General features: G+C 35.0%; 2 protein-coding genes and 1 long non-coding RNA gene across 3 annotated transcripts; 2 read left to right on the top strand and 1 right to left on the bottom strand.

The window, feature by feature from the left end:
• Nucleotides 1–11,804: 11,804 nt before the first annotated feature.
• On the bottom strand, nt 11,805–15,542 carry LOC124899313. Its single transcript, XR_007056646.1, has 2 exons — nt 15,240–15,542; nt 11,805–12,650 (listed from the first exon to the last, which is right to left on the bottom strand). It is a non-coding gene; the product is annotated as an uncharacterized LOC124899313 (long non-coding RNA).
• Nucleotides 15,543–16,667: 1,125 nt separating this feature from the next.
• On the top strand, nt 16,668–19,923 carry LOC107874792. The gene is made up of 3 exons (XM_016721532.2): nt 16,668–17,885; nt 17,957–18,145; nt 19,476–19,923. Exons 1-3 carry the CDS (start codon nt 17,613–17,615, stop codon nt 19,575–19,577), a joined length of 564 nt encoding a protein of 187 aa, XP_016577018.1. The 5' UTR covers nt 16,668–17,612; the 3' UTR covers nt 19,578–19,923.
• A 2,471-nt stretch (nt 19,924–22,394) lies between these two features.
• Nucleotides 22,395–23,287, top strand: LOC107873991 (F-box/LRR-repeat protein At3g59200-like). Its single transcript, XM_016720900.1, has 2 exons — nt 22,395–22,863; nt 22,959–23,287. Exons 1-2 carry the CDS (start codon nt 22,395–22,397, stop codon nt 23,285–23,287), a joined length of 798 nt encoding a protein of 265 aa, XP_016576386.1.
• The last annotated feature ends 3,909 nt before the right edge of the window (nt 23,288–27,196 follow it).

The raw sequence follows: 27,196 nt of genomic DNA, 5'->3' as shown, positions 1-27,196 counted from the left end.
GCATTGTGTGGTAAGATTTAGACTTGTTCATTGTACTGTATTATTGATCCAGAACTTGGAGTGAATTTCTATTGAGGTAAAATTTTGAGTTATACTTAGTTTGGAAAAGGATTGTAGGCCTTCTTTGACTAGATTGTGCCTTCCACAGCCTACCAAATGACATCAATCCCTAGTATTTCCCCCCTTTGAGCCTGAAATCTTTTCTTTAGAATACCACATCTGAGCCTATACCTTTTGAGTGCTTACATGCACTATCCCTCTTTGTCCTACCTCCTTGAGCGCACTAAGTACGTGCAAGTTGCGAATGAAGATTCAAAATCAAAATTGCCAAAGGCAAAGGACGTATATCCTCAGAAGAACAAAAATAAAAGATGACTTCAAACAAAGAAGGAGCAAGACCCCTCACAAAGGAAAAAAAAAAAGATAACTCTAATAAAGGTAGGGAATCATCATCCCCCCCCCCCAAAAAAGGAAGGAAAATATATCGAAAAGGGGGAAAACTCCAACACAAGATTCAAAAGAAGTTGAAACAAATACAAAACAAGGGGCAAAAAAGTACAATAAAGAAAATCGAGCGTCAAAAGCACGGATACAGTGCAATGCTCATTGAGGAATTAGTCACTTTTATCCCAGACGTCATTCTACCGGACCCCAAGCCTACATTACAAGCCAATAACAAGTCCTACAAGATCCTACTCTATGTTTTCTAACATTAGTGGATACTTACATGAAGGCCAAGTATATGGTATCACAATTGCATTCATTGAACTTCTTTCTGAGTGTGAGTGTATATTTCTAGACGTTTCCAAATTCAAAAGAAAATAATATTCAAATAAGTGTGAGAACGAGACATTCTTTCTGGAGAGGACACTTGAAACATAGGTACATGCACAATTCAAAATCTTTGTTTGAAGCAAGATGAACAAATCTTGTCGATACTTAGGTATGTCTAAGGTACCACTAGTAGCTATGGAAGTTACCCTGAAGTCGATCTCGGTTAGATGAAGACACAATTATATATTTTCATTATTCAACCTTTCTTATAAAGAAAATACTAAACAATCTTCGGCATTTTCACCTTTCTACATTCTTACAAAGAAAACACAAATAGTCTTCTGCATTTTTACCTTTCAGCATTTCTTACAAATAAATCACAAAGCAATCTTCCGCATTTTTCATCTTTCAACACATTTTTCAACAAAAATACAAAAAAAAAAAATCTTTCCTTTCAAACCATGCCTCCACATACATGCATCACACTTTACATGCAAAATCTCCGAATACCAATAATTAACCTTTATCTTCAAGATACAACCTTCAAACACGTATATTTTACTTTTCCATTGGATGTTCTCAGAGGCTTTTTACATTCTCATAGCCCCGTCAATCGAGAGGCTATTATCTTTCAAAGCCCCGCCAGTCGAGAGGCTTTTACATTTTCATAGCCCCGCCAGTCAAGTGGCTATTACTTTTACATTCTCATAGCCCCGCCAGTCGAGAGGCTATTACCTTTCAAAGCTCCGCCAGTTGAATGGCTATTACCTTTCAAAGCCCCGCCAGTCAAGAGGATTTTATATTTTCATAGCCCCACCAGTCGAGTGGCTATTACCTTTCAAAGCCCCGCCAGTTGAGAGGCTTTTACATTTTCATAGCCCCACTAGTCAAGTGGCTATTACCTTTTAAAACTCCTCTAGTCGAGAGGCTGTTACATTTTCATAGCCCCGCCATTCAAGAGGCTATTACCTTTTAAGGCCCCGCCAGTTAAGAGGATTTTACATTCTCATAGCCCCGCCAGTCGAGAGGCTTTTATATTTTCATAGCCCCGATAGTTAAGAGGCTATTACCTTTTAAACCCCCCCCCCCCAGTTGAGAGACTTTTTACATTCTCATAGCCCCGTCAGTCGAGAGGCTATTACCTTCCAGTTGTTTCACCAATTGAGAGGCCATTACCTCATCGGTTGATGACCTTAGTCTTCATAGACAATTGAGGATGACCATCACATAGTCTCCGTAGACAATCAGAGATAACAATCAACATCAGTCTCCATAGACAATTGGAGATGTCACCAAGTCTTTGTATACAATCGAAGACATAATTCATCACATAGCCTCCGTAGACGGTCAGAGATGATAATCAGCATTCGTCTCCATAGATAATTGAAGATGTCATCAAGTCTTCGCAGACAATTGAAGATATTATCATTCATCACAGTCTCCATAGACAATCAGAGACAACAATAAACACTAGCCTCCATAGACAATTGGAGGTGTCATGCACCAATTCTCCATAAACAATCAGAGACAACAATCAACACCAGCCTCCATAGATAATTGGAGGTGTTATGCATCAATTCTCCGTAAACAATCAACACCAGCCTCCATAGACAATTGGAGGTATCATGCATCAATTCTTCGTATACAATTGAAGACATCATCATTCAACATCAGTCTCCATAGACAATTGGAGATGTCATGCATTAAGTCTTCGTAGACAATAGAAGACATCTTTCATTCATCAACATCAGTCTTCGCAGATAATTAAAGACACCCGTCATTCATCCTCAAGTCCTGTAGACAATCGGAGACATCATACATCTTTTCAACAAAAGGTACAATTCAGAACAACAACATTTTTTTTCAAACCCCATATATCACACACTAGGGCAAATTTTGAGAAATATCTCAAATTTTCCCCATTTCCTCATTTCGAACTATATTGACCTGATTCTCATGACAATCGAGATATTTAGGAAGCTCTATGCAGAGTTTGGTCATTACAACCCTACAATCATTATTTCTCCCTAACTGGTACATAATTTTTCTTCTCCGGCATCTAACAACTCAATACTGGGGTAGTTTCAAAAGGAGCATCGGGAATATGTGAGTACTTTTGTTTCCACATAGTCCTCTTCTGAATAATCATTTCATACGATCATTCACCCCTAATAACAAGGCAAGAGACAATCTGCCAATTTTCTTAAACTACACCCGACCTGGTCCTCCTTAACTTGAGGTATGTAGGCAACTCTAAATTAAAGTTCAGTCGAATTTTTCTATAAAAAAAAAATCATTTTTTGTCAAGCAAGATTGGCTACACGTCAATATTTTTGTTTGAAGACTTCTACATCGTCCTCAAACGAAAAAGGGCAACTGTTGACACCCAATTTTTGCTCTCCGTTGCTAAAATTAACATCTTCAGGCTTATTGATCATTAAAGGGCACAAAATATAATTTTTTTTCATCTTTTTTATAATTGTTGATAAATTATTGATAATCATCCTTACTTTAGGATTTTTTTCAATTTGTTGTAGTATTTTTACTTTTCATAATTTATTAATAATCTTCCTTATAATATGATTTCTATCAATTCATTATCGTTATTAACATTTTACAATTATCTGCACACGTACACGACATGAAATCATATTATTATAATATTTTTATATTAAATTATATTTTTTAATATTTTCAACATTCTTTATATTTTTCATAATTGCAAATCAATAACTACATTTTGTACATTTTTACGATCCGCAAATGCTAAGTCGAATCAATTATTTTTACATAGTATAATAATTCAATGTCTAGTCTCATTCAACGACGACCACACAATAATGTCTTGCCACATCTGACAATGATTACACATAATGTATTGTCACATCTGACAATGACAACTCAATGACACTACCCTTTGAATAATAACTCTATCCATTGGTCAAAAGGATGAACATCCTTTGGTCATTATCCTAAAGACTAAAGGATGTGTTATTAGAAAAGAAGGGAACACCCCTTTATCCATCGGATAATAGGGAGTACCCAATTTTATTATAAATAGGCAAGGGTAGAAGACAATTTTATTCATCTTTTCTCTCTACACACACATTTTCATATACCCACGCATATTTTTTCTCTCTCTCTCTCTCAAATACATACACAAAAAAATACAAGAAAAAATCTTTCCTCATTTTTCATTTTCTCTCCCAAAAATACACAAATGCATATGCACATTTTTTAATCACACACACATTATATTCTTATTCTCCCCTCTCTCAAGAATAAATAAATACACACACATTTTTATTGCTCCTCTCTCTCAAAAAATCCACACATATTTTTCACCTCTTTCTCCTCTCCCTCAAACACAAAATTTGTTCATCTTTTTCTTTTTCTCAAAAACACATACATATCTCAAAATAAATACTTTGGTCGATGAAATTATCTCTCCGTCAGATATTTGAGGCCACCCCATTAAAAAGACGGACTATATTTTATCAAAATTATTATTTTATATAAAAGTCCTACACATGGCTGATGAAAATATCTATCCTTCGGATACTTGAGGCCACTTCATTACAAATGACGGATTTTATTTTCAAAAGATTACTATTTTATATCAAAATAAATGCTTGGCCGATGAAGAAATTATTCGTCGATTTTCGAGGGCTTTACAAATAAAAGGACGGATTTTACGTATACAAATACGTAACAAAAATAAATATTTTCGGGTGATGACGAAATCTTTATAATATTTTAAAACTTTATCTGAGCCCACTTTTTAACAAACATTATATTTTAAAATTCGTATCTACACACGTACTTTTTTAATTTATTTTTATTATTATTTATTTATTACTAACATTTTTATTACGAGTGTTTATATAGGTTATCGAGAATATTAGTCGGGAATGACATTCAAAGAAGAATTTAAATTGTGTGTTTATATTTTTCATATTTTTACACTTGTATAAATAATAATCATAGTGAAATTTTATTTTTGGGATGTTGGGAGGGATATTCTTCATTTACACAATTTCATCGTTTAGGCAAAACTTAGGCCTTTAATATTCAGATAAAAGAATTAAGTTAATTAAGTAATTCACCTATTATGTAGTCTTTTCTTCTCAATTAAATCTTTACTTTTCTCTGTAACTTTAATCAAATAAAAATATTACTTGTGCACATCAAAATATATTTCTTTTCATATGTCAAAATATTTTCTTTTTTCACAAGTAATTTATACATCTTTATACATATCTTTTACATGTTTCTTTTAACAATACATTTTATTTGTATATTTAATATACATATACTTTTACATAGTTTTACATTTGTATTTTTTCAAAAGAATTATTTTATACTTAATACACATACACTTTTACATTATTTTAAATATTTATACCTCCTCCCTCATTGATAAGTTTAGTCTAGCCGGGTACCACATTTGAGGATCCTGAAGGGTGCCTAACCCCTTCCCTTCGGGATAATTTGAACCCTTACCTAGAGTCTTAATTGGTTTTTTGCAGACTAAAAACATCAATCATACGTGTTAATAAATAAACAGGTTTCCTTATTTTCCTTAAAAATTAAGTGGCGACTCTGTACAAATTTCAATTCTTTAGAGTCCAATAAATTATGTTTTGTTTGAGCTTGGAAAAAATAGGGCATGACACTACTGATCATGGCTTGACTGAGAGTATTGTGAAAACATGACAACGTCTCTGGGCACACAGCTAAATTTTCAGGTACAAGTACCCCCAGGACTCAATAGAAGAAAACTGATAAGGCATGACATTCTTGAATACATAACCAACATCAACAATCCACAATACAATAAGTTGGGGATTTCATGAAGTACATGGTTATCATAATCTTGTACATGGTAGGAATGCATATCAACACATCATGATTTCATCAACTAGTACAATGAGCATTCCATCGAACATTCATAATGCACAACAATATCATAGAAGTCATTTTGATCATGAAGGTAAAGCATGTATTTATCATTTAGGTCACAATTGGGATATAATGTATAATTTCTAGTCCCGTAGGCATTTTATCAAACACCTTGCATGCACCTCTTAGGGAATAGGCATCATCATCAAATTATCACTTCAAGACTCCATAAGTCCACTAAACTTATAAATTTCAAGCCACACATTAACATGCTTTCATGAACAATACATAAGATTCATACTTAAGAATCATAGAACAAGATAAACATGGTTATAAACAACCCACAACATAAACATCACAATTAAATATTTAAAAGTGGATTCTTGAACTTCATGGATGAAAGGAATCCATGAATGAACACTATGCATACCTTAGTTCTTGATTTTATGAAGATTGACGGTGGAATTCTTGATTTTGAATCTCCAATTGAAAACCCTATCTTGTTCTTGATGAATTTTGAGCGAAACAACAATATTTTGGCTTCAAAAATAGTTAAATCCCGTGTTTATGGGCTTATATAGGAGTGGGAAAATGACCATTTAGCCCTCAAATGCGCTGAGCTGGAAGCTAAAATTTTTGGGAGCATACTATGGAGCGTGTGTCGCATGCTCTAATGCACAAGGATAGAGAGTGCGTCGTATGCTCTACTGCACCCCAGGGGTGGAATGGAGCGTGCACCGCACGCTAATCGCATGGTGCTACTATTTTGAAATACAAGCATGCCCTAAACGGCTTCCAAAAATTTCGAAACTTACCCGAGATGTACTATTGACTTGCGTCATCGTGACGCAACTTAAAAATAAAAAAATGGAGGTCAGGAAGGTTATTAAATAAATCTTCAAAGTTCAGAGGCTTGAAATGAGACTAAGTGTTGAACACTTATCTAAAATATTCTAAGTGTGGGAGCTTTTGAAGAGCTTTAAGGAGTTTAATTTAACTTAGAATTTTACGGGGTATTACAACATTTCATGCTATCGAGTCCTGGGGGTATTAATACCCAATAATTTAGTTTTTTATTTAGAGCCAGTGTCAGCTATGGAATAGTATTAGTCATGTAACGATCAGTAGTACTTTCAGATTGTTATAGAACTCAGTAGAACTCAGGCAGTTACAGAACTTAGGAAAACTCAGTAATCTCAGTATCAGTCCAGTCCAGTTCAGTATACTCAGTTCCATGTCTTTCAGTTGGGAGTAGGATTCAACATCGAGCAAGCCTAGGGATAAGGGCACACCCGTTAGTTAGGACTGGGTCTCTAAAAGCAATCCCTAAGTTTCAGAATTACGTAGCCAGCGTAGGTTATGAGATGTCACCCATTAGATAGGTCTGATCTCAAGGGTCACCCATTAGTTAGGACTGACTCCACAGTTGTTATCTTTACTAATGGCACGGTACTGACACCCTTCCAATTGGGGTTACAGATTGGACCCCAACTTAGTTATCTTCTCTTATTTAGGGCATATCAGTTAGATGATTACCTCCCACAATTTTGGTTTCAACCTTTAGTTTAGAACTCAGTTCAGTTCTACAGAATCAGGACTATCAGACACAGTCAATCAGTATCAGTAAGTACATATTATCAGTTACTTAGTATCAGAACTCAGTTCTTAGTATCAGACAAGCTCAATTACAGTATATATATATATATACAAAGTATTGCATACTCAGTGATTTCAGTAGTAATAGTTATCCACGTACTTTCCTGTTCAGTTACACTTTATCATTTAGTCAGTTATTATTCATGCATATGAACCCTTGCACTCAGCCTTACCTCATCTAGAATACCCGTACATTCCCATGTACTGACGTATACTTTTCTATGCAATGATGATTCATATCACAGCATACCGATAATTTAGCTATTTATTTAGAGCCAGTGTCAGCTATGGAATAGTATCAGTTATGTAACGATCAGTAGTACTCTCAAATTGTTATAGAACTAAGTAGAACTCAGCCAGTTACAGAACTTAGAAAAACTCAGTAATCTCAGTATCAATCCAGTCCAGTTCAGTATACTCATTTCAGTGTCTTTCAGTTGGGAGTAGGATTCAACACCGAGCAAGCCTAGGGATGGGGGCACACCCGTTAGTTAGTACTGGGTCTCTAAAAACAATCCTTAAGTTTCAGAACTACGTAGCTAGCGTAGGTTATGAGATGTCACCCATTAGATAGGTCTAATCTCAGGGGTCACCCGTTAGTTAGGACTGACTCCACAGTAGTTATCTTTACCCATGGCACGGTAATGACACCCTTCCAATTGGGGTTACAGATTGGACCCCAACTTAGTTATCTTCTTTTATTTAGGGCATATCAGTTAGATGATTACCTCCCACAGTTTTAGTTTCAGCCTTCAGTTTAGAAGTCAGTTCAGTTCTACAGAATCAGGACTATCAGACACAGTCAATCAGTATCAATAAGTACATATTATCAGTTACTTAGTATCAGAACTTAGTTCTTAGTATCAGACAAGCTCAGTTATAGTATATATATATATATGCACAGTATTGCATACTCAGTGATTTCAGTAGTAATAGTTATCCACGTACTTTCCTGTTCAATTACACTTTATCACTTAGTCAGTTATTGTTCATGCATATGAACCCTTGCACTCAGCCTTACCTCATCTAACATACTCGTACATTCCCACGTACTGACGTATACTTTCCTGTGCAATGATGTTTCATATCATAGCATACCGATAATTTAGTTATTTATTTAGAGCCAGTATCAGCTATAGAATAGTATTAGTCATGTAACGATTAGTAGTACTCTCAGATTGTTATAGAACTCAGTAGAACTCATCCAGTTACAGAACTTAGGAAAAGTCAGTAATCTCAGTATCAATCCAGTCCAGTTCAGTATACTCAGTTTAATGTCTTTCAATTGGGAGTAGGATTCAAAACCGAGCAAGCCTCGGGATGGGGGCACACCCCTTAGTTAGGACTGGGTCTCTAAAATTAATCCCTAAGTTTCAGAACTACGTAGTCATCGTTGGTTATGAGATGTCACTCGTTAGATAGGTCTGATCTCAGGGGTTACCCGTTAGTTAGGACTGACTCCACAGTAGTTATCTTTACACATGACACGATACTGATACCCTTCTAATTAGGGTTACAGATTGGACCCCAACTTAGTTATCTTCTCTTATTTAGGGCATATCAGTGAGATGATTACCTCCCACAGTTTTAGTTTCAGCCTTCAGTTTAGAAGTCAGTTCAGTTCTACAGAATCAGGACTATCAGACACAGTCAATCAGTATCGATAATTACATATTATCAGTTACTTAGTATTAGAACTTAGTTCTTAGTATCAGACAAGCTCAGTTACAATATATATATATATATATGCACAGTATTGCATACTTAGTGATTTCAGTAGTAATAGTTATCCACATACTTTCCTGTTCAGTTACACTTTATCATGTAGTCAGTTATTGTTCATGCATATGAACCCTTGCACTCAGCCTTACCTCATCTAGCATACCCGTACATTCCCACGTACTGACGTATACTTTCCTGTGCAATGATGTTTCATATCATAGGTTCGGACTCTCAGGTTCCCGACCATAGTAGATTCAGAATAGCTAGCAGTAGTATATTTAGCAGTGAGTCTTTATAATTTGAGGACATCCTTTTATTTCATTATCTCAGTAGACTCAGTATTTTAGTAAATGGAGTTAGTTTGGGGATTATCCCATCAACTCCACTTTCAGACAATTCCAGTTAGAGGCTTTTTAGACTAGTTTCAGTCAGTATTCAGTTTTACAAATATTATCCCAAATGTTTTATTTTATTAGTATTTCAGATGTTTTGAACCTTATGGCATTTTATCCTATTATTTTGCATTTATTTTAGTATTATTGTTTTTTGCCCACAGTAGATATCATTCATGGGTTAGCTTGTGGTCCTTCGGGGTCGTAAGCACCGCGTAACAACTACAGGGTAGTCCCGAGTCGTTATAGTCATGCGTTTAATTCAACTGAACAATAAGGACATAAGTCCAATAAAACTCAAACATATAATAAACGTCTGCGAAATCTCTACTAAGAACCAAAATCAACATCTATCTGAAAACTGGGACAAGACCCTCAGTCGGACTAAAACAAAATGAAATATCAATGTTCTAAAAATAGACCTTCCGCTATAAGGGAGGCTCACCAATTACACACTTCTGTCTGACAAATCTATGGCTTAGCGGGACCCCTGGACTGATCTAGCCTCGGACCCTGAAATATAGGGGGTTAATACAAATGTACTGGTACATAGAGCAATCCAAAATAATTAAATTTTTTACAACATAAATGAGAGCAATTTATAAAATATTTTTATATATGATATATGAAAACACATGGGCATACTTAAAAGACTTTAACACATTTCTTTTGAAACCATGAACCACTCTTTATTTTACTTCTTAGCTAGATGGTACACCTTACAATTTATAATTCCACAGGCTATATGAAATTCGCCCTTGACTCGACGGCCAAGCCCCCAATCCATGTTTGCCGCAAAGATTAGAGTATCGTTAAGGGGAAGAACATGCAAGATAACAAAGTAGGGTGTCAAATTCCCCAGTCAAGTCAATATGTCATGGTTGGAACAAGATCACAAAGTAGGGCTCCTAACCATAGTTCCTAATTGTGACGACATAATACAAGGTACACAAGATCACATAGCAGGATACCATAATCTCGTGTCAATAAATCACAGTTTCCAACATTGAGTCTTTCGACTCATGCTATATTCAGGTAACCATCTAACTCTCTTTAAGCCCAATTTTTAGCCTCCTAAAAATATAATTCATGCTAAATAACAAATCTTTATCATTCTGTTAAGGGCACATCATAACAGGGCATCGTCATACCCAGACTTGCAATTCATTCATATCATATCAATTCCACAGCCCTTCTTATTCCAACATGTACAATTACCACCAAAAGGTTATCCAGTCACACCAGAGTCCTCATTATCAAAATCACATGAAACTCATTCAAACACACTCGTTTTATGAATATTGAAAACATAGTGTCCATTCCATTTATTCTACTCATGCATAATGATTGAGGAGACATTTAAAATTCAAGAGTTTCTCATCATTCTCAAATCAGCCCCCGACATTGGTTATACATAATTTCATGATAAAAAAAGGGGCTCTTAATTTATGCTCTCAAAATAATTCACAATTTATATCATGCAAGGTTCATAAATTTCATCATGGGGAGTGAAATTTCACAATTTACATTCGTAAACCACCTTTCAATTTCAAATCACAAAAAAAGCACGAGATTATAAATCAAACTTATAGAAAACCCCATAACAATTTTCATAATTCCATTGAATTGATTTCACAATCCATGCTCTTAAAAATAATTTACCAAAACTCATAGTATATACGTGCATATACATCTTAAAGGATTTTAGAAATCGTAAAACATATACCCATGTAGTTTAGGATAGACCCACGTACCTAAGATTATTTAGTTTGAAAGAGGGAACCCGAATCTTGATACTTTTCTTGAGAATTTTGAATTGAAAGGCTTGAATTCTTTATCTTTGAGGAAGAAAATGTTGATCTTGTTCTTGGAGAGGTGCTTAGGGTTTTCTTCTAAGAGAAAATTGATTAAAGAGGAAATTGATGCTTCTTGGGGCTGAAATTTTATGTTATGGATAGATTTTGGGTGAGGAGAAGTGACCAAAATACCCCTACACCCATTTGAAAATAAAATAGCGTATGAAGCAGTTCCATAATGTGCTAGCCGAGTAGTCACGTCGCTATCGCGTCGACTTACTACCTCAGATAGAAAATGCCATAACTTTTTGCTTGGTTATCAAATTTAGGCAAAATCGGTATCACTGGAAAGCTAATTCAATTATCTACAATTTGGTGGGTCTTAAGCTGCAAAATTCTACATATATAAAAGGTTGTACATGTTTAAAGTAGATCCTTATAGAATTAAATATCAAACTTTTGAAGAATGAATGATTCTTGGCTCAACTTTTCTCTAAGTGATTTCTATGAACACTTTTCGCCTCATAATCACTTCATACATTAGGAGAAATATCCTCAGACATGAATTTAAATATAAACCATGGAATTAGAGCTTACACACATAGGAATGATGGTTTTCTTTCTAGATCAAAAATACGGGGTGTTACAACATTCTTCCATCTAGAAGACCCACACACAACGTAATTATCGAGATTTGAATTATCATTCCAGAAAAATATGCAATCATTAGGACATGAATGAATCTTTTCATAATTGAGACCCAAATCTCTTATCACCTTTCTTGCTTTGTGGAAAGACTCGAAAATCTGAGCGAATGGAAAAGCCTCTTTCATCAAGTCTAGCAAGTCTGAGAAAGCTATACTACTCAGCCCGTGAATGCATTTAAACAAGTACAATCGGATGGTGAAACTCATCTTAGAAAAATTCTTACACCCCGGATATAAATATTATTTTCCTTCCTCTACTAATTTAAAAAATTGCTTAACATCTTCAGATAGTCCCCGTCTTACTCCTCCATGTCCTTCATGCCTCTACTCATCTTCTACATTTCTAAAAGTATCATGAAGTAGTTTATCAATATCATCATGTTGGTCATCAGATAGTCCATGGCTTACTCCTTCATGCCCTTCATGACTTGGAGGTGGAATATTTGTTGATGAAACTCCGTCTCCATGGAAAACCCATTGAGTGTAATTAGGATCAAATCCATGACCAAACAAATGATTCTCCACCACATCTCGATAATGCCAATAGAGATTAAAGCATAATCTGCAGGGGCATAATATTTCATTTCCTAGAGATGCTCGTTCAAATGCCTTATTGAGAAAATCCTTGACTCCATTTTCGTACTCATCGGCAGATCTTGAGAGATACATCCAACTTCTATCTCCAATACCCATTAAATAGCCTATGTTATGCATTTAAAATATTGAAGAAAAAAACATGAGTATAGTCAGTATCAACGTACAAACAGTATCATTAGGTATGTGATATAATTTGTATAACATATATTTAATAAAGAATAAAACAAAGATAATTTCCATTGATTAAATTATTTAATATCACCTTATTGTATAAGATAATTTTGTTACAAGCCTATAAGTTCATAAACACTAGTCACAAATAATTAAAGAAGGTCAATTGGTAAATTTCTGAAGCAAAAAAATGATTGCTTAGCCCCAATATATGTATAATTTCAACATATTGACCTCATAAATATTAGCACTATCTAATTTCTCCATAAAATACATACCATTTATTAACACACACTTAATGCACACAAACAGATTCCCAAACTCTAATAGCTAACTTACATAACTAGAGTAAATTAGAGTAATTATATTCAACCTAAGAGAAAAGAGTGAGAATGTACACTCCATCATACACTACTACGTACTCAGCATCAAAACTAGGAATTAAGTTGCTCTGGCTTCTATATATTACATTTTGTAAATAGTAAGAGCACTTATGGCTAGACAAGTGGAGCTACAATCTGAGACACAGATGTTGACAATGACTGAAAACACGTGCCTTTCCTGAAATAAAAATATGAGATTCTCATTGTAATTCACAACAAAGAAATGTTAAGGTGAATTTCGCACAAAATTCTAACTAAGAAATCAAAACGGAAAAATTAACAGTACGAGCTATACAAAAACAATACAAAATTTGCCATATATGAAATGAAAACATGAAATTCTCATCGGAATCCGAATGTCAAACTGAATTTCACACAAAATTCAAATGAAGATAACCAAAATGGAAAAATCAATAGTAAAATCGATACAGAAATAGTACTACATACCGTCCCAATTGCAGTCATCTATATAAGTAAGTCTAGACTTTAAAGTTGATAAACAATATAATGAGAGATGTTCTATATGTAATTAGGATCCAACTTCCAAGGTGAAGTTACTTCTCTATCTAAAGTAAACACCAGTCTTGGCAGATGTCTTAAGTTTCATGCCTAGTTAAACAACAAATAATCTAGACAATGTGAATGCAAGCTCTGCTCTCGTCTACGTAAATACCATTAGCCACCAACCATTCTCATTCATGAAGTCTAAAAAAATACATAATCTAGTGTTACTATATAGAGCATCTAATTCCATAATGAGAATTGTCATCTAAGATCTCAAATAATTGATTCAAACACCCAGAAATACCACTAACTCGACCAACAAGGACATTGGTCAAAACCTTGTTGTGTGATGAAAATTCTTCTCCCACATTTGAGGAATGAGGTGGATGTGTGAGATGACCAATCAGAACCATAATTTTACATTACAAACAGTTTGAAACCACCATTCCACTTGTTTAACTACATTGATTTTGCAGAAGATTAGCAATCTGCTTGTTTAACTACATTGTTCAAGTGCTTTCTTATTAGGAACTTGAATCAAGTGCTCAACTGTATGTATCCAAATCATTAATCATCTTAGATTCAAATACATAGCTGCATTTTCCTTAGATTTAGATTCACAACAATCATACTAAATTAGTCTACATAATACATTTATAAAGAGGGTTGCAATCACTTATACATAATTCCTCAATTTGCTTCATTCCCTCAAGTTGGGAGGTAAACAGTTCAGCTTTGTCAAAAACAACTCCAGCCTTAGGAGAATCATCAACTTCAAACCATTTTAAACTTGAAAGTTGGATGGGTGTCTCCAAATTGAGTTCAGGACATCTTGAGATTCTCAATTTCGTCAGAGAACAAAGATTCTCAAAATTGTATGGACAGCATAGGCCTCGAAATTCCTGTTGACCAGGTGACACCCAAAGCAAAATGTTTTGTACTTCTTTTCTTATCCAACTAAATCTCTCTCATTGTATGGATTTAACTATACATGCCTAGTCTTGGTATCCTCTTCTTTCCTACTACAAAATGACCCAAGTAACTGTGTGTATGATGTAATCGTTGACCTTTAAACAATTCTTTATGCCTATTAGGTTGTTGATTTAGTTAGTTCTTCAGAATCAGATGACATATTAAGTTCAGGTCCGAGTTTATTTCTTTACTGCAGCTGCTGACAGAGCAACTAATTAAAAGAAGTTATGATTTTGGCAATCCACGTATTACGATGTTTAAAACATTCCTTGTTGTACTTAACTCTACTGTTATTAACTTCTTAATTCACAACAACATACCAGTGTAATCCTAAAAGTGACATCTAGCGGGAGTAGCATGTATGCAACCTTACCCCCTACCATCAACTAGAAGTATATATAGAACAAAGAAAACTCTTAATACATAAATTATTTAGAAATCAAAATTAACTCAGTGAACCTTAAATCCCATTTTCGCTACTTACAACTCTTAATCCCATAACAATCCCAAGAAAACCCTCCTATTCTGCTTCCAATTTTATCCGCGAACAATCCTAAACTTCCAATTTTATCCGTACCCATGAAGCTCAGAAAAAGAAGAAAAAGGGAGAATGAAATCGTTACTTACAAGAGAACTGTGATTTTATTGTGCTTCTAATTTTACCTGAAAGTTGATTTTGACATCCAAGGCTGCAATTTACTCAAGAACAAACCTCAAGTTACCAATCGATCCAAGCCCTCAAGAATCGACCCAACTAAGTTTTTGGCAAAACAAAAACTTTCTTAATTGAAATGGGGGAACCGCTGCAATTTACTGATTTTCTCAAGAAGACCAAAGTGAATGAAATGGGGAACCTAACCCTACAAAAGTGATTTTCTCAGTTATTTTTTTTTATTTTTAAAATTATGATATTAAAAATAGCAGGTGTAAATAAAGAGTGGAGGGAAAAATACCCCGAGTTTTTGTTATTTTTTGTACAATTAATTGTAGCTATAGGTTACCTATAGTAACGGTTCTAATAACTGTTACAACAGGATGATTTATTAGGATGGTTAAATCAAATATGCGACGGTTATGTTAATTAATTGTCCCATTAGACATGGTCACATTATACGACGGTTATAACAGTCGCCGTAGAGTATCTATAGTGACGGTTCTATAACCGTCGCCTAAGCTATCGTTACCATAGCCCATTTTTCTAGTGTTACATTATAGTGAATGTCTATCAAGAATATAGATGAGATCTATTTGATATCTATTAGGATATGAAATATCTATCTTTTAGAAAGAAACTAGGAGTATTTTTCGCTATAAATAAAGGGGTTTTGTTCATTATATCCTCAAGTTGATGATCTCTCATCCCTCGTGATAAATAAAAAAGTCTCCGCTCTTCCCTCTCTATTTATTCTTGTTGTTCTTAATTTTTATTTCATAACAAATTTTTGTTTTTGCTTTCTTTTTCCTCTTATTTTAGGTCTCCTTTTTTGAGTATAGGAAAAGAAAAATCTATCAAAATTAATTTTCTTATACTATATTTTAGGATTTCTTTTAAATAGTATAAATATAATAATATAATAATAGGAAGAAATAAGTGATTTTTTTTATTGCAAAGATGAATTGTAAAAAATTCAAAATGATTTTTCTAATGGTATCCATATTTTTAATATATTATTGTACATGTAAATGCAGATGGTTGATGTAGGTGCTCGTTGGAGACCACAACATACTAATTACTAAAAGTTGGTGCGGCGCATGCAACAACCAATTGGTCAGCGGCAAATCCTTAAATAGAGCTCAGATCCGCGGAGGATTAGTCCTTGGCCTGTCGGGCTGGGAGATACTTTGGGAAAAAAAAAAAAAAAAAAGTCGGTGCGGCATTTTTTTAAATAGTTGGAGGCGGGGAAAAGGAAAAAGATGAGGAGATTATACGTGGTAACGAACACTCACCAATAAAGTGAAAATTTACGTAGCCAATAAAATTCCCAACTCATAGTAAAAAATGTTTAGGTTTCTCTCTCTCCCCTTTTTTAAAAAATAAATAAATAAATTGAGCAACTATTTTGTGTAGACTCCTTTCATAAGTTGGTTTAGTTAGCAGAAGGGAACAACAGACACTCTTATAAATAATTACATAGGCTTAGAGTTAGGGTTTTGAATAAAATTGGTGGCCTAGGCAATGGAAGGGAATTGTGATGGAGATGCAACAGGTGATGATCGAATTTCCAATTTGCCAGAGCCAATTTTGCATCACATCCTCTCTTTCCAAGGCTTTGGCTAGTGCTTGAGATTCACTCCCCTCCTGAAATTTTGGTTATATTTTCGACTGGTCAAACTGTATGAATGTTGTTATAGATCAAACTCTAGCAAATAGGAAAAAGCACAAGATTTCCATTCAAAAGTTCTCTCTATGGTCAGGCTATTTTGCTCGTCTTACTTATGCCGATAGATGGATTAAGATACTCATAGCTTGTAATATCAAAGAGTTGAATCTAAGAGTAGACAGACATAATTTTCAAGGCGGCTTCGAATATGGCAGCTTGCCTGAGGCAATCTTTGCTGCCAGATCGCTAAATGTGCTGAGTTTGTATAGATTTAAGATTGAATTGCCCACTGATGATGGTACGATAAAGTTATCATCTTTGCGAGAGTTGCACCTCTCTTATGTGTTTTTGGATGAGCAATTTATTGAGTCCCTGTGCACAAGCTGCTGCAATTTAGAGCATTTGTCTTTTCAGGATTTCAAAGGATTCACCAGCTTTCATGTTGGTGAGACTTTACCTAAACTGAAAAAGGTAAACTTACAATTTCCCCGTTCTATACTCCAGTTGGTTGATATTGCAGCAATTAATCTCGAAGAGCTTAGGATCGACGGCCTTAACAGGATTGCAAAGTTTGTTAGAATAACTGCTTGCAAAGCCCTTAAGAGTTTGTACCTCGGTGGTGTGGATGTCACCGACAATTGGTTAGAGGAACTATTTTACGAACTACAAAATCTTGAAAAGCTTTGACTTATCTCGCTGCGATACATTGAAAAATATGAAGATCACATGTGGCAGTCTCAAATGGCTGACAACCTTAGATTGTGATAATCTGATTGCTGCTGACTTCGACACTCCTAATTTATTCAAGTTCCAATTCAGAAGTTATTATCCAACTTCAACATTCAACTTGAAAGCTTCAGCTTTGCTGAAAGCCGTTTTCCAGTTGTACCCAATATCTGGTGACAGTGGTGGGCACTCTAAGCTGATGAAATTTCTTGCGAACTTCAATCATTCCAAGTCTATTGAATTATCGCGCCACTGCGACAAGGTACGTCCCACTCTAGCTACATCTGCTTTGTTCTGTGTGTCTTATTTATTGTTTCTTTTTTCTGAATGCAGGACATAGTTATACCAAAAGACCTGAGAGAAATCCTCCTTCCACCCCTTTATGGTACTAATATTTTGCGAGTGAACTTTCTTCATCAATTCAATAATTCAGTTGTCGATGTTGTTGATAGTATTCTTTGGATTTCTCCTCACCTGGACACCCTATCTTTTACCCAAGCTCCAGGCTTAAAAACCATGAAGGTAATAGTTTATCCTTTCTCACTTAATAAAAATTGAAAGTAGTTATTATTGAGGTTTCTGCAGTTTTTTCTGTCATCTTTACATGCTTTTTGAATCTTTGTTTGGTGGCTATAATCGGGCCATAGATTTTGTAAGTAGTTTTTGGAAAAAAAAAAATTTATCAAAATTTATTTTGGCCAGGAAACTAAGATCTTTTCGCATAAATAATGATTTCCCAACCCCTCATTATATTTTATAGAAGAAAAAGATCCCATCAATTATGACTTCCTAACCCGTCATTAAACATATTCTTATTAAATAGATTGTTCGTACGTAGAATAGTTAGTTACTACTGTTCTTATTATTTATCTTTTTGCATCGATGGATCTTCATAACTATTGTATTGGTAGTAGTTTTATTAAACTATCGTGTTATAATTTTTGAATAATGTATTATCTAGCTTAATATAAAAATGATAATTTTGTATCAAATTTATGAGTATTTTTAATACTCTTTTAGAACTTATGTGAATAAATCATGTTTCATCGTGAAATATGTTTCCCAAAAACTATGGCCAAACACATCACCCAAATCTGTTTTACCAAAAATATTTGGGAACTATGGTCAAACAGTAGCTGGTTCAAAATTGTTATATTAAACCTTTAAAAGTTGTTCATAAAACTAAGTTTACCTGGTAATGGTTTTTGGTTCTCTTGCTTATTTGTGATTATTAACAGAAAAAGTTGCGAGTGGATAAATTCAACAAGAACAGTGTAAAATTAATGAATTAACTTTTAAGACAAAGGAATTCTTCAGGCCTTAAGGATTCTATATACTTGGCTGGCTGACTTGCTTATAGTTGAGTAAAAAGAATTTTCCTGCTAACATGGCTATCTGTTCTAGTCTTGGTGGACACAGTTATCTGATACCTGTTGCTAGTGGGAGGTGGCAGGTATCACGTGAAATTAGTCGAGGTACACGCAAGCTGGCCCAAACACCACGTTTATCCAAAAAAATGAAAAAAACATTGCTATCTATTGGTAGTCTTCCGCAAGCTATTCCCAGTTATTGTGAGCCTTAGCTTCACCTGGTGCTGCTGCTTCCAATAGTATTGTGCATTTTACTCTTTGACCATCAGAAAGCACCCATTTGTTGTACTCGTTGAGATGATCTTCCTTCGTTCAGATAATGGTTAACATTGATCTCGAGCAGCTCATAGGCTAATACAAAGAGTTTTAAATCTATCCACTACTGCTTTCACAACTGATTCTTTATAACTTTAAGTTTTTTCCCTTTGTTCTTGTTGTTCATACTTCATAGTTAAATCTAACTGATTTTCCTCGTTTGACAGTTCATATATGAAGATGCATTGGATGAAGACAAGAAGCCTTGTTGTGCATCTCTACCATGGAAATGTTGGGAGGCATACATTAAAGAAAGTCGAATTGCATAACTTTTCATGTATGGAAGAAGAGAAGCTAAGAAACTACTTTTTCGCCAATGCAGAAAACTTGGAGATGGTTGAGATCAGCCTTTGACTAGTACTAGTAAATCACTTTTACAGATTTAATATATTAAATTGTACATTTGCTAGCATAAGTATCTTGGAGTACATTCATTATTGTTGCACCTTTGACTAGTGAATGACTAACTTTAATGGTATCGCCAAAACATGTTGCCTTATCAGGTTTAAGCATTTAATCCGATAAATCATGAAAAACACAAACTAAAATAGTACCAGTAAGATTTTATCTGATATGAGAAAGCAGAAATTTTGCAAGAAAATCCATTTTGCTTACCCCATGGATCTCCTTTATGTTCTAATGATTTGCATTTTCACTTACTATAACATTCTTTTTAAATAACACGCACTTTCAGAATGACCGTGCAGACAACAATATTGACAGTATTTCAGAACTTGTTCATATTCTACTTTCAGCCAAAAATTATCGTCTCCCATCCAAATTCCACCTTCCCCTGGTTTAGAGATATCAATTTCAATTTTTAATTCTGATGTGGAGAAATTTGCTCGCTGCACTTGAGTCGGGGGTCTTTTGGAAACAACCTCTCTCGCTCCATGAGGTAGTGGAAGGCCTGGATATACTCTAGCCTCCCTAGACCTCACTTATGGGATTTCTTGAGGTATGTTGTTGTATTTGGAGACAGTTGCTTGATCCGGAGCTAAGGCTTGACCCACCAAGCTGACTACCTTCGATGTGCAGTTGATGTAGGAGTATCCATACTAGAGCTAAGAGGGTTTCAACTTCTTGGACAAATTGAGTCCAGCAACCATGGAAGGAGCTTCATCAGATTGCCATCTCGCTATTGCAAAATCTTTCGAAGTAGATTGTATTGAGAGTGGTGAAATCCAAGTATACATGTTCGGAATCAAAATTAAATATGCAATTTTGAATGCTCCCTTCAGTGGGTATTGACTTACGAAACTCTTCCTAATTGATTTGTTCTTTATAAAATCTGCCAACAAGTGTGCATTTGCAGTCTTCCGCTATGTAGATGAAGTTGTCTTGTGTCCTAAAAGGTAAAACAAATCGGTCTAATGTTCTTTTTCTTCCACTAAGTTAATCGTTTGATAACGAACACATGTCAATGTTGTTCTACATATTTTCAAATATTTGTCAAAATAGATTTGAAATAAGGCAAACTATTAAATTTTAGAGATACTTCTTTTAACAACTGAGAAGTTTCTAACTATCACACAGTTTGAGAACTTGGTGAATGACGAGCTCGCATTTCTATCTTTCTCCACTTAAATATGTTTTTTTGTGGTCTCGATAGTGTTCTAACTTGTGACATGCCTCTGCATAGAGTTCCATGCATTGTTCCAAAAAGGAAAGACATTGTGTGCTGCAAAATTGGTTCTGGAAATTCAGAAATTATGTCAATTAGGAATTGTAGACCCATTATATAACTGTGATAGAGGATAGCTGAATTTAACTCAAACTCTCCTCCCTTTATAAACACTTTCCTTATGTTTTAATATAAACAAATTTTTATTTATATTTAGAATTTCTAATATTTGAATGTAAATTTTATCCACAGTTAGAGACCACAAACAACTAAAAGAGTTGGTATGCCATATTTTTAGGTCTTTTTCCTTTTTACTTAGGAAATCAACTATGATAAATTGTAAAATGTCTCTCTCTCTCTCTATATATATATATAGGCTAATAGTAATTATTGGAAATATAGATATCAGTTAATTTTTCCAAGGTAGTTTAGTCATTTTACTCCCTTAGTTTGTTGAGCGCTATTGTAGTTTATAAATAGACAGCTGTACTGTAGCATTAGTGAGTTAAAAAGATCAGTTGGCTTCAATGGTGAGGTAGAAGTTGTGATTGTTTCTGTAATTTCTATTAGATTTCATTTGTTCGTTCATAAGTTGACATGGTATCAAAGCCAAAATAGTGATCCGCACCGTCGATTTGTGGCTGAGCTAGATGAACGCAAGCGACAATGGTGGCAGCAGAAAAATCTCAGAATTCACAAGCTATAGAGGAAATTGATCACCATCATCCACTTTATCTTCAAAATTCAGACACACCGGGATTAACCTTGATTGGAATCAAATTGACTGGCCCGGAGAATTACACTTTATGGAGAAAATCGATGAGACTAGTGTTATTGGGGAAGAACAAGCTAGGGTTTGTAGATGGAAGTTGTACACGAAGAATGTATAATGGATTCAGGTTACTGTTTCACCAGAGCTCATTTCCAGTATAGTTTATGCATCAGATTCGAAGACAGTTTGGGATGACTTCAAAGAGAGTTTTGACAAGTCTAATTTGACTAGGATCTATCAGTTGTGGAAGGAGATCGCGATTCTGTTGCAAGGTACAGATTCAGTCACTACATATTTTAGTCGATTGAAGGATTTATGGGATGAAATCGACGGGCTAATACCGGGTCCTGGTTGTAATTGCGATGAAAATAAACCGTTTATCGAGCACTTGCGTCAACGACGTTTGTTACAGTTTCTCATGGGGCTCAATGAGAGTTTTGGTCATGTACGCAGTGATATCTATATTTCCAATAGTAATGTTTTTGTGTAGGCTAATAAATTGTAAAATGAATATATATATATATATATATATATATATATATATATATATATATATAACAATTTTTGTGTAGACTCCTTTCGTAAGTTGGTTTGGTTTAGAGGAAGAGAATGACAGACACTCTTATAAATACTAATACTTTCATAGGCTAATAATAGTGATGTTTTTGATTAAATCTGGCGGCCGAGGCAATGGAAGGGAACAATGATAGTGTAGATGTAACAGGTGATAATCGAATTTCCAAATTGCCAAAGCCAATTTTGCATCACATCCTGTCTTTCATTAGCTCTAATGATGCAGCACGAATGAGTACAGTGTCCAAGGTTTGTGCTAGTGCCTGGAATTCACTCCCCTACTTAAATTTTGGTTATATTCACTATGGATCACAACATATGCATGATGTTATAGATCAAATTCTAGCAAATAGGAAAAAGAACAATATTCCCATGCAAAACTTCTCTTTGTGGTTAGGTTATTATCACCCTCGTCTTTCTTTTGTTGACAACTGGATTAAGATACTCGTAGCTTGTAATATCAAACAGTTAAATCTAAGAGAAAAGCCTGATAATGTATACTACAGTTTGCCTGAGACAATATTTTCTGCCAAATCACTAACTGTGCTGAGTCTGGAAGGATTTAAGATTGAACTGCCTGCTGATGGTATGATAAAGTTATCATCTTTGCGAGAATTGTGCCTGTCGTGTTTTTGGATGAGGAATTTATTGAGGCTCTGTGCACAAGCTTCTGCAATTTAGAGCATCTGTCTTTGCGGTATTTTAACGGACTCACCAGCTTTCAGGTTGGTGAAACTTTACCTAAACTGAAAAAGGTTAACTTGGTAAACCTGGCAAACCAGGAAAACCTGGGATATGACCATTCTGTACTCCAATTGATTGATATTGCAGCAATTAATGTCGAAGACCTTAGCATCAACAACCACTCCCATGGGAATATAAATGCTGTTAGAGTAACTGATTGCAAAACCCTCAAGAGTTTCTACCTCAATTGTGTGGACATCACGGACAATTGGTTAGAGGAACTATTTTACAGCCTACAAAATCTTGAAAAGTTTGATTTAACTTAATTTGTTGCAAGACCTTGAAGACTATGAAGATCACCAGTGAAAGGCTCAAACAACTGAGAGTAGTTGATTGTCACAATTTGATTGCTGCTGAATTGGACACTCCTAATTTAATAAAGTTCCACTGCTTTAATGAGAAGTTTAAAGTATGCTTGGGTTGAAAGAAGGGAAAAAAGGCAAAAAGTACGAACTTATGTTAATAAACAAAGTTCCCTTGCATGCCGTTCAAGATTATTGATATTAGCCCATTAAAACTTGTTCATATAAATATCGTTTGCCCCAAAATATTTGGAAACGTTGTTTATTGATTGGTTAATGATTTTGCTTATCGTTGATTATTAGACAAATTATTGCTATCGGATAAACCAGAAGGCATATAGAGTGATCAATTTCAACAAGAATAGTGTAAAACCAAGGAATTCAAGATTCAAAGATTCTTTATACTTGACGTTTGATACTCTTACTTGCTCAAACTGAACACTGTTTCGATCTAACTTGATTGGATGAAGCATTTCTGTTTCCTCCTTTTCTCCTGCCTAGATCGGCAGGGTGTTTTGCTATTTGATCGGATGACTTGCTTATAGTTTTGAGTTAAAAGAACTTTCCAACTAATAATTCTGGCTGTTGGTAGTCTTCCGCTGGTTATTCCCTTGTATTGTGAGTCGTATGCTCACCTGGTGCTGCTGCTTCCTTTAGTATTGTGCATTTTATGCTTTAGATCAATGAAAAATTATTGTGAGCCGTGGATTTAACCATTCATTATGTTAAGAAACATGTTGAGAAATGTGTGCCATTGATAAGAATTTGGAAGAGGAAAGAGTAATCTCCACTGGAGAGAAGCAGCGAGTAGCTAAGAGAGTGAAAACTGACTCTCATTTGTCCACTGTACATTATATATACAACCACCAACTTGCTTGACAGCTGGACACCACTAACCAATCAACTAACTAACTAACTCCTAACCTACAATTAACTAACTAATTACTAATCCTGATTAACGCAAAGCACAGATATAATTAATCTTCAATATGCCTCCTCAAGTTGGAGGTGATGACTTCACGGCCAACTTGGACAGAACATGGGAATGTTTAACTCCAGTGAGTGCTTTTGTGAGGATATCTGCTAACTGATCATTGGTAGCAACATGATGAAGAGTGAAAAGCCCCTCCTGAAGATTTTTCCTAACAAAATGGCAGTCAACTTCAATGTGCTTCGTACGCTCAAGAAAGACTTGATTTTGAGCTATGTGTATTGCTGATTGGCTGTCACAATACACTTCAATAGAAGATGGATGATAAATGTTTAGCTCATTAAACATCTTGTCTAGCTACACCAGCTCACCCACCACTTTCCTTAAGAATATGTACTCTGCTTCTGCAGATGATAGGGAATTAGTGTCTTGTTTCTTGGACTTCCAACTGATGGGACTGTTTCCCAGAAGCACTAAGTACCCACCGTAACGCCCCGAGATTACCCCTTGGGCGCTACACGGTGCTTACGGTCACAAGTAACTACAAGCTAACCCCCATTGGTACCTGCTGTGAGCACTGAATAGAATGACAGGGAACATGTGCGGAACTTAACTCAAAATTCCTTAAGGTTTAAATACAAAAAATGATACTGAATCGAAATACTGAAAACATCTGTCTGAAAATGATATTGTAAGATTGTCAATATCATCTAATAACTGAATAACTGACTAAAAGTGCCTGAAAGCCTCTAATTAACTGACTGTGGAGTTGATGGGACAAACCCCCAACTAACTCTGACTGAATAAAAATAAACTGAGGTAAATAACCCCTGTCCTCAAAGTATGAGGACTCACCACTGCTACAACAGATAATCTGGTATGCCTATGCATGATTAGGGAACTGAGCGTCCGAACCTATGATATTAAACATCATAGCGCAAAAAACGAGTATGCAATCAGTACTTTGAATATACTGGTATACTAAATAAGGTTAGGCTAATATGCATTATTTCATGTGCATGAGTAATAACTGACTGAATGATTAGCATGGGATAACTGAATATGAAGTAATAAATGGATGAATAACATGAGATAACTGAGTGAACATTCATGAAGTAAAGACTGACTGGTTATTATGAGATTACTGAATATAAATGCGTGAAAGCTATAAAATCTGAGAATGCATGAAAACTGTAAAATCTGAGAATACATGACCAAGCATATAATATGATTCTAAAAATAGTCTGTAAATTGAAATACTGAAATCTGATAACTGAATAAATTATATCTATATGTGATGGTCAATGCAAACTTGAACTGAAGTATACTGAATACTGAACTGAGACTGTGGAAGCTATCATCTAACCGACATGCCCCAATGAGCAAATTGAGGTCCAACCTATGACCCCAGTTGAAAGAGTGACGTACCGTGCCATGGGTACTAACACATGATTGCATGGATCCACTAAGCTACTAAACAACCAGGATGTCAACCCTAAACTGACAAGTGACACCTGGACAGAGTCAAGCCTAAACTGACGGGTGACTCCTCATATCCTACGCTGGTTATGTAGTTCTAGAATGCAAGGACTGCTACTAACGACTCTTCCTAACTGGCAGAGAAGTCTTTATCCCTATATTCACTCGGTGCTAAATCCTACTCCCAACTGAAAGACCTGAAATATTGAACTGACTATGCTTAACTATTAAAAATACTAACTGAAAAGATAGGGCTCGTAACTATTCTGTAACCATTTTATAAATACTGAAAACTAGGTAAGCAGCTAAATTCCAGATATTCAAACCCCCAGGACTTGATAACAATGATAGCAAGGCCGTACTAAAACTTTGAGGACATGATATGTAAGCATTTATTCAAAACTCATTCTTGTGGGCATTTCATCATACACTTGTAATTCATGGTTTAAGCTAAGCATGAGAATAGTTTTAAAACTTGTTGTAATAGCATGATTTCACTACTAAAATCATCAATTAAGATTTAATTCAACGAACAACACCATTCAAACGTATGCGTATTTATAACAACATCAATTACATTTAAACATGGTATAGAAATCAAAATGCATGGGGATTCATGGTTAAAATCTCAATAACTTGTAAAAATCACTACTTTGAATTTGAAATTGGGTTCTTGGACTCCATGGGTGGAAAGGACGCATGGATGAACATTTAACATACCTCAATTAAAGAATCCTTGAAAGTCCTTGGTGGATTTTCGTGGGAATTGATCTTGAAAGGTAAAGCTTTAGGATTTTCTTGGAGAAAATTTTGGTGAATAATGAGAGTACTAGGCTTAGAATAGGTTTAATCTCTTATTTTCACGAATTGGAGGTGTCACGATCCGAACCGAGGCCCTATCCATGATGAGCATCCAGAACCATGAAGGTTCGGACGCCCCTCTTTATCTGGTAGACATACATAACGTTCATACAATAATAGAAGATGTCGAACAAAATATAATATGGAATCATGGTCAAATCTGAATTAAAAAATAATGATGAAACTGCAATTCAGCAACGTCTAAATAACATCTAACTCAGTCTGCAAAATCTCTACTATCTCTCAAAATAATACTGTCTGAAATCCGGGACAAGGCCCCCAGTAGACCAAAACTATAGTAATGATAGAATAACTGTAAAATATTTGGCCTTCTAGAATATAGAAGGCTCACCACTGAACTCTGCCCTGCTGTCCGAAATATCTACTACTTATCAAGACCCCTAGACTGAGCCTCATAACCTGAGAGGTAGGGGAAGACGGTCAATACAGATGTACTGGTACGCAGATCAAATCTAAAATAATTATTTATATTCAACATATATGAGAGAAATTTAAAACAGTTCATAAACATATCATATATTAAGAAATCACATGACATTTTTAAAAGACTCTGGGAAAACATTTGAATTCTGTGACACTCT

The sequence above is a fragment of the Capsicum annuum genome, chromosome 6 (assembly GCF_002878395.1).
Source record: "Capsicum annuum cultivar UCD-10X-F1 chromosome 6, UCD10Xv1.1, whole genome shotgun sequence".
Taxonomy (NCBI): Eukaryota; Viridiplantae; Streptophyta; class Magnoliopsida; order Solanales; family Solanaceae; genus Capsicum; species Capsicum annuum.
The sequence above is the reverse complement of the archived record's forward strand: the minus strand, read 5'-3'. Positions and strand labels throughout refer to the sequence as shown.